The following is a 15,000-nucleotide window of genomic DNA, read 5'->3' as shown; positions in this document are numbered from 1 at the left end:
GTAGCCAGACAGCAGGCAGAGCAGTGAGGCTGAACCCTCAGACACCTGCAGAGGGGAGGGGGGGAGCAGAGACACAGAGGGCTTCACTGTGGGACCACCTGGAGAGGAGACACAACACACACACTTGATTAAACACATTTAAACACATTTAAACACATTTACTCGTTATTCTTTATTAAGCATCCTGACTGAATCCAACCCGTCTACAGTCATCCATTTACAGCTCCACTCTGTTCTCAGTTTCCTAAAAAACAGTACCTGCTTCCTTCTAGGAGCTTCTACTTCATCTGAACAGATAGATAGAAAGATACTTAGATAGAGAGATATATACTTTATTAATCCTGAAGGAAATTCAGCAGCCAGTAGCAGTTACACAATAACAGCACAGTAAATATGATACAATTATAAGAAATAATAAAAAAGAATAAAAATACAATAATAATGAATAATGGGAGTATAATGAATGAATAAATAATAATGTCCAGTAGGAGTGTGGATCAGCAGATATGTCCATACTAAGTAAATATGTGTATATATTGGTATTTAAGTAAAGTGTCAAGTGTCCAGGAGTGCAGATGTACAGGATGTACAGTAAAGTGGGGTTGCTGTGATGCAACAAGTAACACCACTACCTGCCAGTGAGCTATTACCCCCCTGTGTGAGACCAGGGTTCGATTCCCGGTCTGGGTGACTTTGCTGTGCTACATTAATAAGAGTTCTTTGGCAAAACTCCTAACAGTGCATTGGCCCACCTCTGTAATACTAGTTACCTTGTAAGTAGCTCTGGATAAGAGCGTCAGCTAAATGCTCTAAATGTAAATGCTCTAAATGTAAATGCTCTAAATGTAAATACTCTAAATGTGAATGCTCTAAATGTAAATACTCTAAATGTGAATGCTCTAAATGTAAATACTCTAAATGTGAATGCTCTAAATGTGAATGCTCTAAATGTGAATACTCTAAATGTGAATGCTCTAAATGTAAATACTCTAAATGTGAATGCTCTAAATGTAAATACTCTAAATGTGAATGCTCTAAATGTGAATGCTCTAAATGTAAATGCTCTAAATGTGAATGCTCTAAATGTGAATGCTCTAAATGTAAATACTCTAAATGTGAATGCTTTAAATGTGAATGCTCTAAATGTAAATGCTCTAAATGTAAATACTCTAAATGTGAATGCTCTAAATGTAAATACTCTAAATGTATTTAATCAAAGTATAATCAAAACATGGTCAGAAAAAGTTACAGTTTTAACTGTACAGAGCTATTAATAAAAATAGTCCATCAATTATCCCGTACAGCATCATTAACCCAACACCCATTCTAACTGTACAGAGCTATTAATGAAAATAAAGGATAATTCACCGAATAAAGACTCACAGTTCATACCTCACTCTTTAACACAGTCGCTTTCAGTACAAGCAAAAGCAGCTGATCAAGAATAACAATGAATTTAACATCAATTAAATGTGTTTGTTGAAAATTCTACTTTTTCCTGAAAATTAAAATGAATGTTTATTAAAAAAAAAGAAAATAAGAAAACACACCCACCTTTCACAATGACTTTGGTTCCTCCACCGAAAGTGTACCACAGTGATACATTCCAATGAAGCCGTCATACAAAAACCTCCGTCAAACTACAGTACACACACACACACACACACACATTTATGCTCAGAGCTGCATAATAAAAGTGTGTAGTCTTAATATGTTCACTCTTTTATCTTTCTCATTTCTCAGTGTTTGTTCATTTGTTTCTTTATGAGATTCTGAATAAAGTCATTTTGGGATCGAGACCTGGTTCATCTGATCTTCTGAACCTGTTTGATCACTTTGGATCCGTTTACCTGTGCAGTTTAATCTACTGCTGTACTGAAAACCTCACACAGCATCTTCATGAACCGCCGTCCTCACCATTACCCCTAAACCTGCTTCTTCATCTTCTACATCTGCCATGTCCTCAAATCTGACATCTGACATATGTGTGAGTGTCCATCACCTTCAGAAGATTCTCCTGAACACAGACTTTATCATTGTTCAGTTGACGTCTCAGTTTTCAGCTTTATTTGAGTGTGTCTGATTTGCCTGTTTTTTAAGCCTCATCTTTGATTATAATTCCAGTATCTGATCATGTCAGATCAGGAACAGGTGCTCTACTCCACTATTGGATCCTCTCAGTGGTTTTGTGGTTATTAGAGGGGTTTTCCTGACACTGTCTTCCTCTGTGAGGCTCATTAGGGATTTAGAGCCATAATTTTGATCTCCTATAGATCAAAGGATCATTGTCTAATATGGTCTGTTTAGTCGTGCCAGTTCAAGAGTAAGAGGCATTTGCTGGTGACATTTCCATAGAGAGGTTCCACTTTGCATTAGCAGCACATGCTTCAGTGCTCTGGGAGTGTTTATAGTGCTGTGAGTTTAACACTTCAGGACTGAGAGCTGCTGCCCCACAAACCTCACCCACAGCAGACATGACTCTGATCCCCATCTTCGTCTGGACTCTGATCTTCTGGACTCAGTATAGTAATTGTTTTACTAAGAGTTTCCTTCATTCAGCAGTTTCCACCAAAAAACACTGTCAGCTGCACGACTCAGCTCTTCTTTAACTAATCACATGTTTTTCATAAGTAAGCGAGCAGACATAATGATTAGAGTGAGACCTTATAGGACCTACATGTTCATTTTCAAGTTTTAAAAACATCTTAACTTCTTTTAAAGTTGTTTTAGGCTATTCCCTACACTGTAATTAGATAAGTTTCCGTGTCAGATTTGACCTCCTGATCTTGGCATTTGTAACACTGATTTGTTTATGCAGGACAAACCTTTTTATAGATTTTATAGATTTGTTTTCGCAAGACAAATGGACACTATGGTTAATATGGGCAGTTTACATACACTCATCATGGACATTAATGTCATGGCAATATTGGACTTTCAACTATTTCTTTGAACTCTTCTTTTTCTGAGGCAGAATGACTCCAAATCTATTAAAACAAGAGCATTTAACTCCAGAATCCAACTGTTCTACAGTACAAACTGCCCTTGAGTATAATATGGAGAAAACGCACAATGAATACAAAGAGACAAATACTGAATCCAAAAGCCTTTTATTTCTTAGAGACAAAAGATCAACATTTCAGCACTGAAGCTCAAATATGTGCTTTAAAGCCTGAATGAAGGAGAAGAAAGTGAGCTGAGTAAAGCAGAGGCTGGCGGTCCTCACTGCTAAGTGCACTGATCTTTCCTTAGTGTCTCGCTCACTGTAGACTGGGCATCCTTGGTGGCCTCACAGGTCACCGGGTTCCTCAGCCACTGCTCCTCCGGTAGGGTCAGGGTGCTGGTCCAACTGTAGAGGCCATCATCCTTCTGCAGAAATCCGGAGCTCTGGCTGACCCCCGAGCTCCAGCTGCTCCCACCTACCTTCCAGCTTAGCCTCCAGTCTGAGGGGAAGCCCTTGTTGGCCAAACACACGAGTGTGGCCTTCCCCTGCTGCAGCTCCACACTGGAGGGGGGCAGGACAGTGAGTTTGGGAGCAGTCACACCTAGCAGACACACAAACACAGAGGCATGGACAGATGTGTTTCACTTCTCTTATTTTGTACAGAGCTGAACTGAGTTCAGTGGTGCATTAAAATGTTTGGTCCTGTAATTATAACCTACTTTACAGTTTAAACTGTCCTTCAGATTCATCTGTAGTTACTTTCTTCTGAATTTAACACTTTTTAATGTTTCATTTACAGGCAAATAAATCTGAGACCCTTAGTGAAATGTATAATATGGAAATCAACAGGAATTCAGATCCTACAGAGAAATAAATGATTTACTGTAGTAAATAATAAATATGAACACAGTCGACACTTAATAAATGAATATTAAAACATGCATCAGTGTTCATAATAAGCAGCTCTGTGATTGTTCATCATGAGAATGAGAAGCACAGTGAAAGTGCTGCACTGAGAGCCTCCGGTCAAGAGCAGACCTTTACTGTTCAATTAAAGAACAATTTCACTGTTCAGTAAAGTAAAAAAATATATATACTGAATAATTTCTACCCGTATTAACAACAGAAACAGACTATTGGTGTAAAATGTCCGTAGTTAGTCTACACTGCCACTTAAAGAACAAATAAATGTAAAAAAAAAATGCTTTAAAAAATGATTTACAAAAGAATTAAGTGTATGAACAGTTCCAGAACTTATTTACAGATGAACAGAGAATAAACAGTAAAACTACTTACGGCCAACTGACAGTTTGGTGCCACCACCAAAAGTCCACCACAGTGATACAAACTCATTTAGTGGCTGTACAAAAACCTCCTGCTGTAAAGACTCGGCTCTCTCTGCTATTTCCAAGCAGCTTCCTCACATCACTCACTAAATCCTGGTGGAGTTTAAAAGCCTCAGACAAAAACAGAAGTTCTGAAATAATAAATTATTAAAATCATTTTTTTTAACTTCTTTTTCTGAAGTAAGGTCATGTTTTATGAGACCTGTTCTCAAACTGCTGATCTATTCATTCACATGTAATTTTATTATTAAATATTAATTAAAATAACTGTATAATAATACAGATTTGAACACTTGACTTTAATTAGAATTTAAATGATGAGAACAGAAAACAGCTAAAGAGCTGCGGTATCTAGAACACGTCTTACTGTTTCTGCTGATGAATAAAAACAGCATTTCTCCACATGGTCTGAGAGGATTTTCTGCTGAAAAGAGAGAGAGAGTAAAGTGTTTAAATAAAGTGTGTATTTTCTTACTCACTGCTTGTAGTTTGTTCCCTCCACCAAAAGCTCCTGCACTGACAGACAGACTGACAGCAGGAGCTGCGAAACCCCTATGATAAAAACTGATCCACTTTAAACTCAACAGAAGGAGATCGCCCCCCACTGGACATCAAGGGAATATTCCAAATATCAGGAGAGTCAGATTGCTGAGCTGAGATCAAATAAACAGTGGAGATCATCTAACCAGCTCTACCACACACCCTCACACACACACACACACCTACACACACACACACACACACACACTAACCCCTGACAAGCTCTACCACAATCACATGCTTACACACACAGAACCAGCCCTACAACACACCCTCACACCTAAACAACTCTACTACATACACCCTCAAACACGCATAGCCTGCTCTACTACACACTCCCTCACACACACTTAACCAGGTCTACATTGGATAATTACTGCATGTGGGATTGTGTTTCAGCTGGTAACAAGTTATTTAACAATGCAACAAAGGGAACTCAAGGGATTGGGATTACAGCTGTGTAGCCTTAAGAAAACCACCTGTCAGTGAAGCTTATCTGCAAAAATATTGTTCTCTGGAGCAATAGAAGGTCATGTGGTTTGATGAAAGAAGCTGAAGTGATGCACCCATCATGCCTAGCACCTACCGGACAAGCCTGAGGGGGCAGTGCTTTGGTCTGGGGTTGCTGCAGTTGTTCAGGTCTAGGTTCAGTAATGTTATGTGCCCAAAGAATGAGGTCAGCTGACTACCTGAATACACTGAGACGACCAGCTTATTCCATCAATGGCTTTTTTCTTCACTGATGGCACGGGCTATTCCAAGATGACAAGGCCAGGATTCATCCGGCTCAATTAGCGAAAAAAAAAAGTTGTTAAGGTCATTTTCACCCCGTTGAGAATCTTTAGGAGATGCTGGAGAAGACTTTCCAATCTTAAGAAAAATGAATGCAACTCTGTTCAGAAATAAATGTTGTGACATTGCTGAGGCTTGTGGAAGTGATGCTACAGCGAATGCGCGACGTAATCAAAGCTAAAGGTGGTCCCACAAAATATTAGCATGTGTGATCTTTTGTTTTAGCCAGGCAGTGTATTATTAATTTATGACAGACAATTAGATTAGATAGAGTAATATACCTTAGTGTGTAACAAGCCTTTCTGTGGTAAGGGGTTAAAAAAGAAGAGTATACAGTAGCTTGTGGCACGTGCCCTTAAAGTCATGGTAATTGCCTTTAATAATCATGAGGACAAAACTAGGGCAGTGTCCAAATCTAATGTTAAAGTTAGAGACCATGTTTCAGTCACAAATCTGCCAAACCAGTGATGGACTAACAGTAATATGAGCACAGATAAACACAGGATCAGAGAGCAGTGACTTTAAGAGAGCTGAATACTGTGCAGTTTTAATGATTTATTAAACATTTATGATCAGGACATATGGAGAGAGAATACAAAATTATTAATTGCTAATTATTAAAAATCCTTTGAGCCCTATCTTAGCGATCTTTTGGTGAGCTGTCAACTGCACCCTGCTGCTTGATTAAGGGCGTGTCAGTGTGTCTTTGCTATCGTAACAACAGGAAAAGTTCGCCCTGCTCGGCTAGAAAATGGGCAAAAGCCATGTACTAAGTCTCTTAATTAATCAGACTTATTTAATCAGAAATTTATCTGAACACAGAATTCCTTCTCATACAGTTTCCATCTCATTATACTTGAGCATCACATGATCACTGCAGCGGACAAGTGACATTTCCATAGAGGGGTTCCACTTTGCATTAGCAGCACATGCTTCAGTGCTCTGGGAGTGTTTATAGTGCTGTGAGTTTAACACTTCAGGACTGAGAGCTGCTGCCCTTCAAACCTCACCACAGCAGACTTGACTCTGATCCCCATATTCATCTGGACTCTGATCTTCTGGACTCAAGGTAATGCACTGCTGTACGTTTACTTTTAGGAAGACAAAGACGACAGCTGTTATTCTTACACAATCATATCTGAAGATTTGATGGTAAAATAATAATGTTGAAAGTTCATGAGTCAGTTTACTCTCATTGTTTTTCAGAATCCAGAGGTCAGACGACTGTGACTCAGACTCCTGCAGTGAAATCTGCTCTTCCAGGAGAAACCGTCACCATCAACTGTAGAACCAGCCACAGTGTAATTCGGGTACTTATATGTTCTGGTACCTGCAGAGACCTGGAGAAGCACCTAACTCCTGATCTATGGTGCCTCTAGCTTATGGTCAGGAACTCCAGCTCGTTTCAGTGGCAGTGGATCTGGATCTGACTTCACTCTGACCATCAGTGGAGTCCAGACTGAAGATGCAGGAGATTATTACTGTATGGGAGAATTTTACATCAGCAGCAGATACTCGTTCACACAGTGTTACACAGCTGTACAAAAACCTCCCCAAGTCAGACTGCACAGACACTGCACTGCAGTCCTACTACAAGCAGGCTGTCCAGCAGGGGGCACCAAACCAGCAGCCTCCTGCAGCTTCACACTTGAACACTGAGCAATAAAACACACTGTTGATCCTGTAGTGTGTAAAAGGGAGGCGTGCAGGAACGCTGCTGTGTGTTTCCTCACTGGCCGTGTTCCTGCTGCAGGATTCCTCTCTGTAAACTGTGATAAAGTCCACAGGAGGGTCAGCTGGAGCTTCATTCAGTGCTGGACTCTGAGTTACACATTTCTATCCATCATAGTCACCACAGAACCTGTTCTTTTACAACACCACCCCATCATGATCCACTTCAGACTCCATCAGTCTTTAATTTACATCACCTTTAGACTCTAACAGGAGCAGATCTACTAAACGTCAATGAAGGTACTGAGGTGTTCACTCTCAGTAAAAACTCCACAGCTGATGTTATTAATGTGTGTGAAGAAGCCTTTTCATGTTTTCACTCCAGGTCACCACTGAGCTGCAGGTTTTAGTGTGTTAGTGTGTTTAGGTGTGTAAATAGAAATTAAATTTTTATTCATTTATTTTGAAACATTCCTTTGTATACGACTAAAAGGCACCCCATGCATTTTGATGTGCTCTTCATACGTTAGGGTTCACAAGGATTCATACTCCTGTCCACTGGTGGTGAAGTTTTGCCAAAGCACACAACCCAGCCTGATACGTACTCAAAGAAGAATTGAGAAAACAGCGGCAACCCAGCAGCCTGCTTCTCTCCATTATGGAGCTCCTTCAAAATAACTGAATACACAAAAAATGTATACATTGAACAAAAACGGTTAAAATTAGGATAGTTAAGAGTTAGGATAGATTAAGGTTAGGATAGTTAAGAGTTAAGGTTATGTTAAAGGTAGAATTAGGCTTAATGTAAGTGTTAGGTCATGGTAAGGTTAAGAGTAAGGGATAGGGTTAGGGTTAAGTTATGGTCAAGATTTGAGTGAGGGTAATGGTAAGGGTTAGGTTATGGTTATGGTGATGGTTATGTTTAGAGTAAGGTATAGGGATAGGATTAGGGTAAAGGTTAGGTTATGGTTATGGTAATGGTTAGGTTAAGGTAAGGGAAAGGGTAATGCTAAGGGTAAGAGTAAGGTTAGATTATGTTTATGATTAGAGTAAGGGTAAAGGGTTAGGTTAATGTTTGGGTTAAGTTTAAGTTGTTGTTTAGGTTCCGATCAGATTTCACAGGTTGCTTTAATATTCTCTGTTTAAATGATTTGATTTCTTTGTGTCTGGTTTGCATCAGTAATGTGTACATATGAAAGTGGGTTAAACTATTTAGTACAACCTGTAAACCTTCTGAAATTTCTACAAGTTCCTCTTCAGACCAGAGAGAGAGAGAGAGAGAGAGAGAGAGAGAGAGAGAGAGAGAGAGTGAGGGAGAGAGAGAGAGAGAGAGAGAGAGAGAGAGATACAAAGAGAGAGAGAGAGAGAGAGAGAGAGATACAAAGAGAGAGAGAGAGAGAGAGAGAGAGAGAGAGAGAGACAGAGAGAGAGACAGAGAGAGAGAGAGAGCACTGGAGTGAAACTCAGATTTGCATTAACAGACCTGAGTTATCGTCCTTCTCCCAGAATAGAGCAGCACTTTCACCAGATGTTCAGCTTCGTTCAGCCAAACTCACTCAAGCACAACACACACAGCACTGCCCTGAACCTCCAGCTGAAGATCCTCCCTCACAACCCTGATCATCAAGTAGAAGAAAACATCAGACAATGTCCAAGATCAAGCTTTATTTCAGCAGAGCAGAAGCACAGGTCCAGCAACAGGACAGTGAACAGAGTAAAGACCCAAACAGCAGCACTGTGTAGAACTTCAGCTCTACTGCAGACGGAGGTGAAGCAGATCTGTGTTCAACTCCATCTCGGGGCTACTGAACTTCACAGCTGCTCTTTCTGAACGTGATTGGCTGATTGGCGTTGTCATGGGAGACCAAACAGCCAAACTCCTCCCCCTTTTCCCAGAGAGCTTTGCTGAGGGTCAGGGTGCTGCTGCGGCTGAAGCGGCCGTTCTTCTCATCTTCTACACTGGTCAGAACGCCCTCCTTCACCTCTGAGCCGTCCACTGTCCAGCTGACTAGCGCCCCCTGTGGAGAGTAGCCACACAGCAGGCAGAGCAGTGAGGCTGAACCCTCAGACACCTGCAGAGGGGAGGGGGGGAGCAGAGACACAGAGGGCTTCACTGTGGGACCACCTGGAGAGGAGACACAACACACACACTTAATTAAACACATTTAAACACATTTAAACACATTTACTCGTTATTCTTTATTAAGCATCCTGACTGAATCCAACCCGTCTACAGTCGTCCATTTACAGCTCCACTCTGTTCTCAGTTTCCTAAAAAACAGTACCTGCTTCCTTCTATGAGCTTCTACTTCATCTGTACAGATAGATAGAAAGATACTTAGATAGAGAGATATATACTTTATTAATCCTGAAGGAAATTCAGCAGCTAGTAGCAGTTACACAATAACAGCACAGTAAATATGATACAATAATAAGAAATATTAAAAAGAATAAAAATACAATAATAATGAATAATGGGAGAATAATGAACGAATAAAGAATAATGTCCAGTAGGAGTGTGGATCAGCAGATATGTCCATACTGAGTAAATATGTGTATATATTGGTATTAAAGAAAGTGTCAAGTGTCCAGGAGTGCAGATGTACAGGATGTACAGTAAAGTGGGTTTGGTGTGATGCAACAAGTAACACCACTACCTGCCAGTGAGCTATTACCCCCTGTGTGAGACCAGGGTTCAATTCCCGGTCTGGGTGACTTTGCTTTGCTTCATGATAAGAGTCCTTTGGCAAGACTCCTAACACTGCATTGGCCCACCTCTGTAATACGAGTTACCTTGTAAGTCGCTCTGGATAAGAGCGTCAGCTAAATGCTCTGAATGTAAATGCTCTAAATGTAAATGCTCTAAATGTGAATGCTCTAAATGTAAATGCTCTAAATGTAAATACTCTAAATGTGTTTAATCAAAGTATAATCAAAACATGGTCAGAAAAAGTTACAGTTTTAACTGTACAGAGCTATTAATAAAAATAGTCCATCAATTCTCCCATACAGCATCATTAAACCAACACCCATTCTAACTGTACAGAGCTATTAATGAAAATACAGAATAATTCACCTAATAAAGACTCACAGTTCATACCTCACTCTTTAACACAGTCGCTTTCAGTACAAGCAAAAGCAGCTGATCAAGAATAACAACAAATTTCACATAAATTAAATATTTGTGTTGAAAATTCTATTATTTCCTGAAAATTAAAATGAATGTTTATTTAAAAAAAAAAGAAAATAAGAAAACACACCCACCTTTCACAATGACTTTGGTTCCTTCACCGAAAGTGTACCACAGTGATACATTCCAATGAAGCCGTCGTACAAAAACCTCAGAACCTACAGTACACACACACACACACACACACACACACACACGCACACACACACACACACACACACACACACACACACACACATTTATGCTCAGAGCTGCATAATAAAAGTGTGTAGTCGTAATATGTTCACTCTTTTATCTTTCTCATTTCTCAGTGTTTGTTCATTTGTTTCTTTATGAGATTCTGAATAAAGTCAGTTTGGGATCTAGACCTGGTTCATGTGATCTTCTGAACCTGGTTGATCACTTTGGATCCATTTACCTGTGCGGTTTAATCTACTGCTGTACTGAAAACCTCACCCAGCATCTTCATAAACCTCCGTCCTCACCATTACCCCTAAACCTGCTTCTTAATCTTCTACATCTGCCATGTCTTAAAATCTGACATCCTGTGTGTGTGAGTGTCCATCACCTTCAGAAGATTCTCCTGAACACAGACTTTATCATTGTTCAGTTGACGTCTCAGTTTTCAGCTTTATTTGAGTGTGTCTGATTTACCTGTTTTTTAAGCCTCATCTTTGATTATAATTACAGTATCTGATCATGTCAGATCAAGAACAGGTGCTCTATTCCACTATTGGATCCTCTCATTAGGAGTTTGGAGCCATAATATTTACTGTAAGCTAAGAAACCATTGATTGTACAAATAAACCTGATCTCCTATAGATCAAAAGATCATTGTCTAACATGGTCTTTTTAGTCGTGCCAGTTCAAGAGTAAGAGGCATTTGCTGGTGACATTTCCATAGAGAGGTTCCACTTTGCATTAGCAGCACATGCTTCAGTGCTCTGGGAGTGTTTATAGTGCTGTGAGTTTAACACTTCATGACTGAGAGCTGCTGCCCCACAAACCTCACCCACAGCAGACATGACTCTGATCCCCATCTTCATCTGGACTCTGATCTTCTGGACTCAAGGTAATGCACTGCTGTACGTTTTCTTTTAGGAAGACAAAGACGACAGCTGTTATTCTTACACAATCATATCTGAAGATCTGATGCTAAAATAATAATGTTGAAAGTTCATGAGTCAGTTTACTCTTATTGCTTTTCAGAATCCAGAGGTCAGGCGACTGTGACTCAGACTCCTGCAGTGAAATCTGCTCTTCCAGGAGAAACCGTCACCATCAACTGTAGAACCAGCCACAGTGTATATTCGGGTAATTATATGTCCTGGTACCTGCAGAAACCTGGAGAAGCACCTAAACTCCTGATCTACTATGCTACAAGCGTATGGTCAGGAACTCCAGCTCGTTTCAGTGGCAGTGGATCTCAAACTGACTTCACTCTGACCATCAGTGGAGTCCAGACTGAAGATGCTGGAGATTATTACTGTATGGGACAATTTTACATCAGTAGTGTCTGGTCATTCACACAGTGTTACACAGCTGTACAAAAACCTCCCTGAGTCAGACTGCACAGACACTGCACTTTAGTCCTACTCCAAGCAGGCTGGCCAGCAGGGGGCACCACAACCAGCAGCCTCATGCAGCTTCACACTTGAACACTGAGCAATAAAACACACTGTTGATCCTGTAGTGTGTAAAAGGGAGGCGTGCAGGAACGCTGCTGTGTGTTTCCTCACTGGCCATGTTCCTGCTGCAGGATTCCTCTCTGTAAACTGTGATAAAGTCCACAGGAGGGTCAGCTGGAGCTTCATTCAGTGCTGGACTCTGAATTACACATTTCTATCCATCAGAGTCACCACAGAACCTGTTCTTCTACAACACCAGCCCATCATGATCCACTTCAGACTCCATCAGTCTTTTAATCTACATCACCTTTAGACTCTAACAGGAGCAGATCTACTAAAAGTCAGAGAAGGTACTGAGGTGTTCACTCTCAGTAAAAACTCCACAGATGATTTATTAATGTGTGTGAAGAAGCCTTTTCATGTTTTCACTCCAGGTCACCACTGAGCTGCAGGTTTTAGTGTGTCTGACTGCATGAATAGGAATTATATTCCTATTTTATTCATTTTTCTTATAACATTCCTTTGTATGTGGCAAAAAGGTACCCTGTGCAATTTGTAATGTTTAAACGACTCACAAAAAACTCCTCATACATACGTTAGGGTTCACAAGGAGCTGCAGTCCACTGGTGGTAAAGTGCACAACCCAGACTGATACGTACTCGAAGAAGAATTGAGAAAACAGTGGGAACACAGCAGCAGCCTGCTTCACTCCATTACGGAGCTCCTACAAAATAACAGTATGCAGAAAATGGCAATAATGAACAAAAAAGGTTAAGATTAGGGTAGTTAAGAGTTAGGGTTATGGTCAAGGTTAGGATAAAGGCTAGAGAAGGGCTAGTTTATGGTCAAGCATAGAGTAAGGGTTAGGGGAAGGGTAAGGGTAAGTGTTAGGAAAAGGGTTAGGCTATGGTTATCGCTTGAGTAAGGGTAAGGGTAAGGGCTATGTTATGCTTAGAGTAAGGGTTAGGGTAAGAGGTTAGGTTAGGGTTTTATAATAAGGCTTAGGGTAACAGTTAGGGTAAGGGTCAGGGTAAGGATATTGTGATGGTTAAGGTTAGAGTAAGGGTATAGGTATAGGGTAAGGTTTAGGTTAAGGTTAGGTTCAGATCAAAGAGAGAGAGAGAGAGAGAGAGAGAGAGAGAGAGAGAGAGAGAGAAAGAGAGAGAGAGAGAGAGAGAGAGAGAGAGAGAGAGAGAGAGAGCACTGGAGGGAAACTCAGATTTGCATTAACAGACCTGAGTTGTCGTCCTTCTCCCAGAATAGAGCAGCACTTTCACCAGATGTTCAGCTTCGTTCAGCCAAACTCACTCAAGCACAACACACACAGCACTGCCCTGAACCTCCAGCTGAAGATCCTCTCTCACAACCCTGATCATCAAGTAGAAGAAAACATCAGACAATGTCCAACATCAAGTTTTATTCCCCAGAGAGCTTTGCTGAGGGTCAGGGTGCTGCTGAGACTGAAGCGGCCGTTCTGCTCTTCTTCTATGCTGGTCAGAACGCCCTCCTTCACCTCTGAGCTGTCCACTGTCCAGGATATCCAGCTGACATCCTGTGTGTGTCCATCACCATCAGAAGATTACCCAGAACACAGGCTTTAACACTGTTCAGTTGACTTCCTAGTTTTTTTTACCTTCATTTGAGTGTCTGATTTTTATTATTTTTTAAAGATTTTTAAATATTTCATTTTATGGATCATATTTGATTATGATTTTAGTCTGATTATTCAGACTCTGCTCGTGTCAGGTCAGGAAGAGCTGTGCCTCTTGACTATCAGAATCTCTTCCTCTGTGAGGCTCATTAGGGATTTGGAGCCATAATTTTTACTAAGAGCTAAGAAACCATTGATTGAACAAATATACTTGATCTCCTATAGATCAAAGGATCATTGTCTAATATGGTCTGTTTAGTCGTGCCAGTTCAAGAGTAAGAGGCATTTGCTGGTGACATTTCCATAGAGAGGTTCCACTTTGCATTAACAGCACATGCTTCAGTGCTCTGGGAGTGTTTATAGTGCTGTGAGTTTAACACTTCAGGACTGAGAGCTGCTGCCCCACAAACCTCACCCACAGCAGACATGACTCTGATCCCCATCCTCGTCTGGACTCTGATCTTCTGGACTCAAGGTAATGCACTGCTGTACGTTTACTTTTAGGAAGACAAAGACGACAGCTGTTATTCTTACACAATCATATCTGAAGATTTGATGGTAAAATAATAATGTTGAAAGTTCATGAGTCAGTTTACTCTCATTGTTTTTCAGAATCCAGAGGTCAGGCGACTGTGACTCAGACTCCTGCAGTGAAATCTGCTCTTCCAGGAGAAACCGTCACCATCAACTGTAAAACCAGCCACAGTGTGAATGGGGGTACTTATATGTTCTGGTACCTGCAGAAACCTGGAGAAGCACCTAAACTCCTGATCTATGGTGCCTCTAGCTTATGGTCAGGAACTCCAGCTCGTTTCAGTGGCCGTGGATCTGGGTCTGACTTCACTCTGACCATCAGTGGAGTCCAGACTGAAGATGCAGGAGATTATTACTGTCTGGGAGAATTTTACATCAGTAGTGTCTGGTCGTTCACACAGTGTTACACAGCTGTACAAAAACCTCCCTGAGTCAGAATGCACAGACACTGCGCTGCAGTCCTACTCCAAGCAGGCTGTCCAGCAGGGGGCACCATAACCAGCAGCCTCCTGCAGCTTCACACTTGAACACTAAGCAATAAAACACACTTTTGATCCTGTAGTGTGTAAAAGGGAGGTGTGCAGGAATGCTGCTGTGTGTTTCCTCACTGACCATGTTCCTGCTGCAGGATTCCTCTCTGTAAACTGTGATAAAGTCCACAGGAGGGTCAGCTGGAGCTTCATTCAGTGCTGGACTCTGAATTA

At 40.9% G+C, this 15,000-nt stretch overlaps 1 protein-coding gene and 1 gene segment (V, D, J or C); both read right to left on the bottom strand.

The window, feature by feature from the left end:
• LOC140546537 (immunoglobulin lambda-like polypeptide 5) overlaps positions 1–3,693 on the bottom strand; it is a 4,045-nt gene extending 352 nt beyond the window's left edge. The window contains exons 1-4 of the mRNA XM_072669895.1: positions 3,669–3,693; positions 3,265–3,545; positions 1,555–1,594; positions 1–98 (exon numbers count right to left, since the gene is read on the bottom strand). The exon at positions 1–98 is cut by the window's left edge and continues 352 nt beyond it. Of these exons, the coding sequence (XP_072525996.1) occupies positions 1–98; positions 1,555–1,594; positions 3,265–3,545; positions 3,669–3,693 (444 nt within the window). The remainder of the gene's footprint in view (positions 99–1,554; positions 1,595–3,264; positions 3,546–3,668) is intronic.
• A 5,307-nt stretch (positions 3,694–9,000) lies between these two features.
• On the bottom strand, positions 9,001–11,523 carry LOC140546476 (Ig kappa chain C region, B allele-like). The segment is given in 3 exon segments: positions 9,001–9,418; positions 10,558–10,641; positions 11,496–11,523. Coding segments are annotated over 3 exon segments (435 nt in total).
• Positions 11,524–15,000: the final 3,477 nt, after the last annotated feature.

This window comes from Salminus brasiliensis, chromosome 2, assembly GCF_030463535.1.
Source record: "Salminus brasiliensis chromosome 2, fSalBra1.hap2, whole genome shotgun sequence".
In the NCBI taxonomy this organism is placed as follows: domain Eukaryota; kingdom Metazoa; phylum Chordata; class Actinopteri; order Characiformes; family Bryconidae; genus Salminus; species Salminus brasiliensis.
This window is presented reverse-complemented; position numbering and strand designations above follow the sequence as displayed.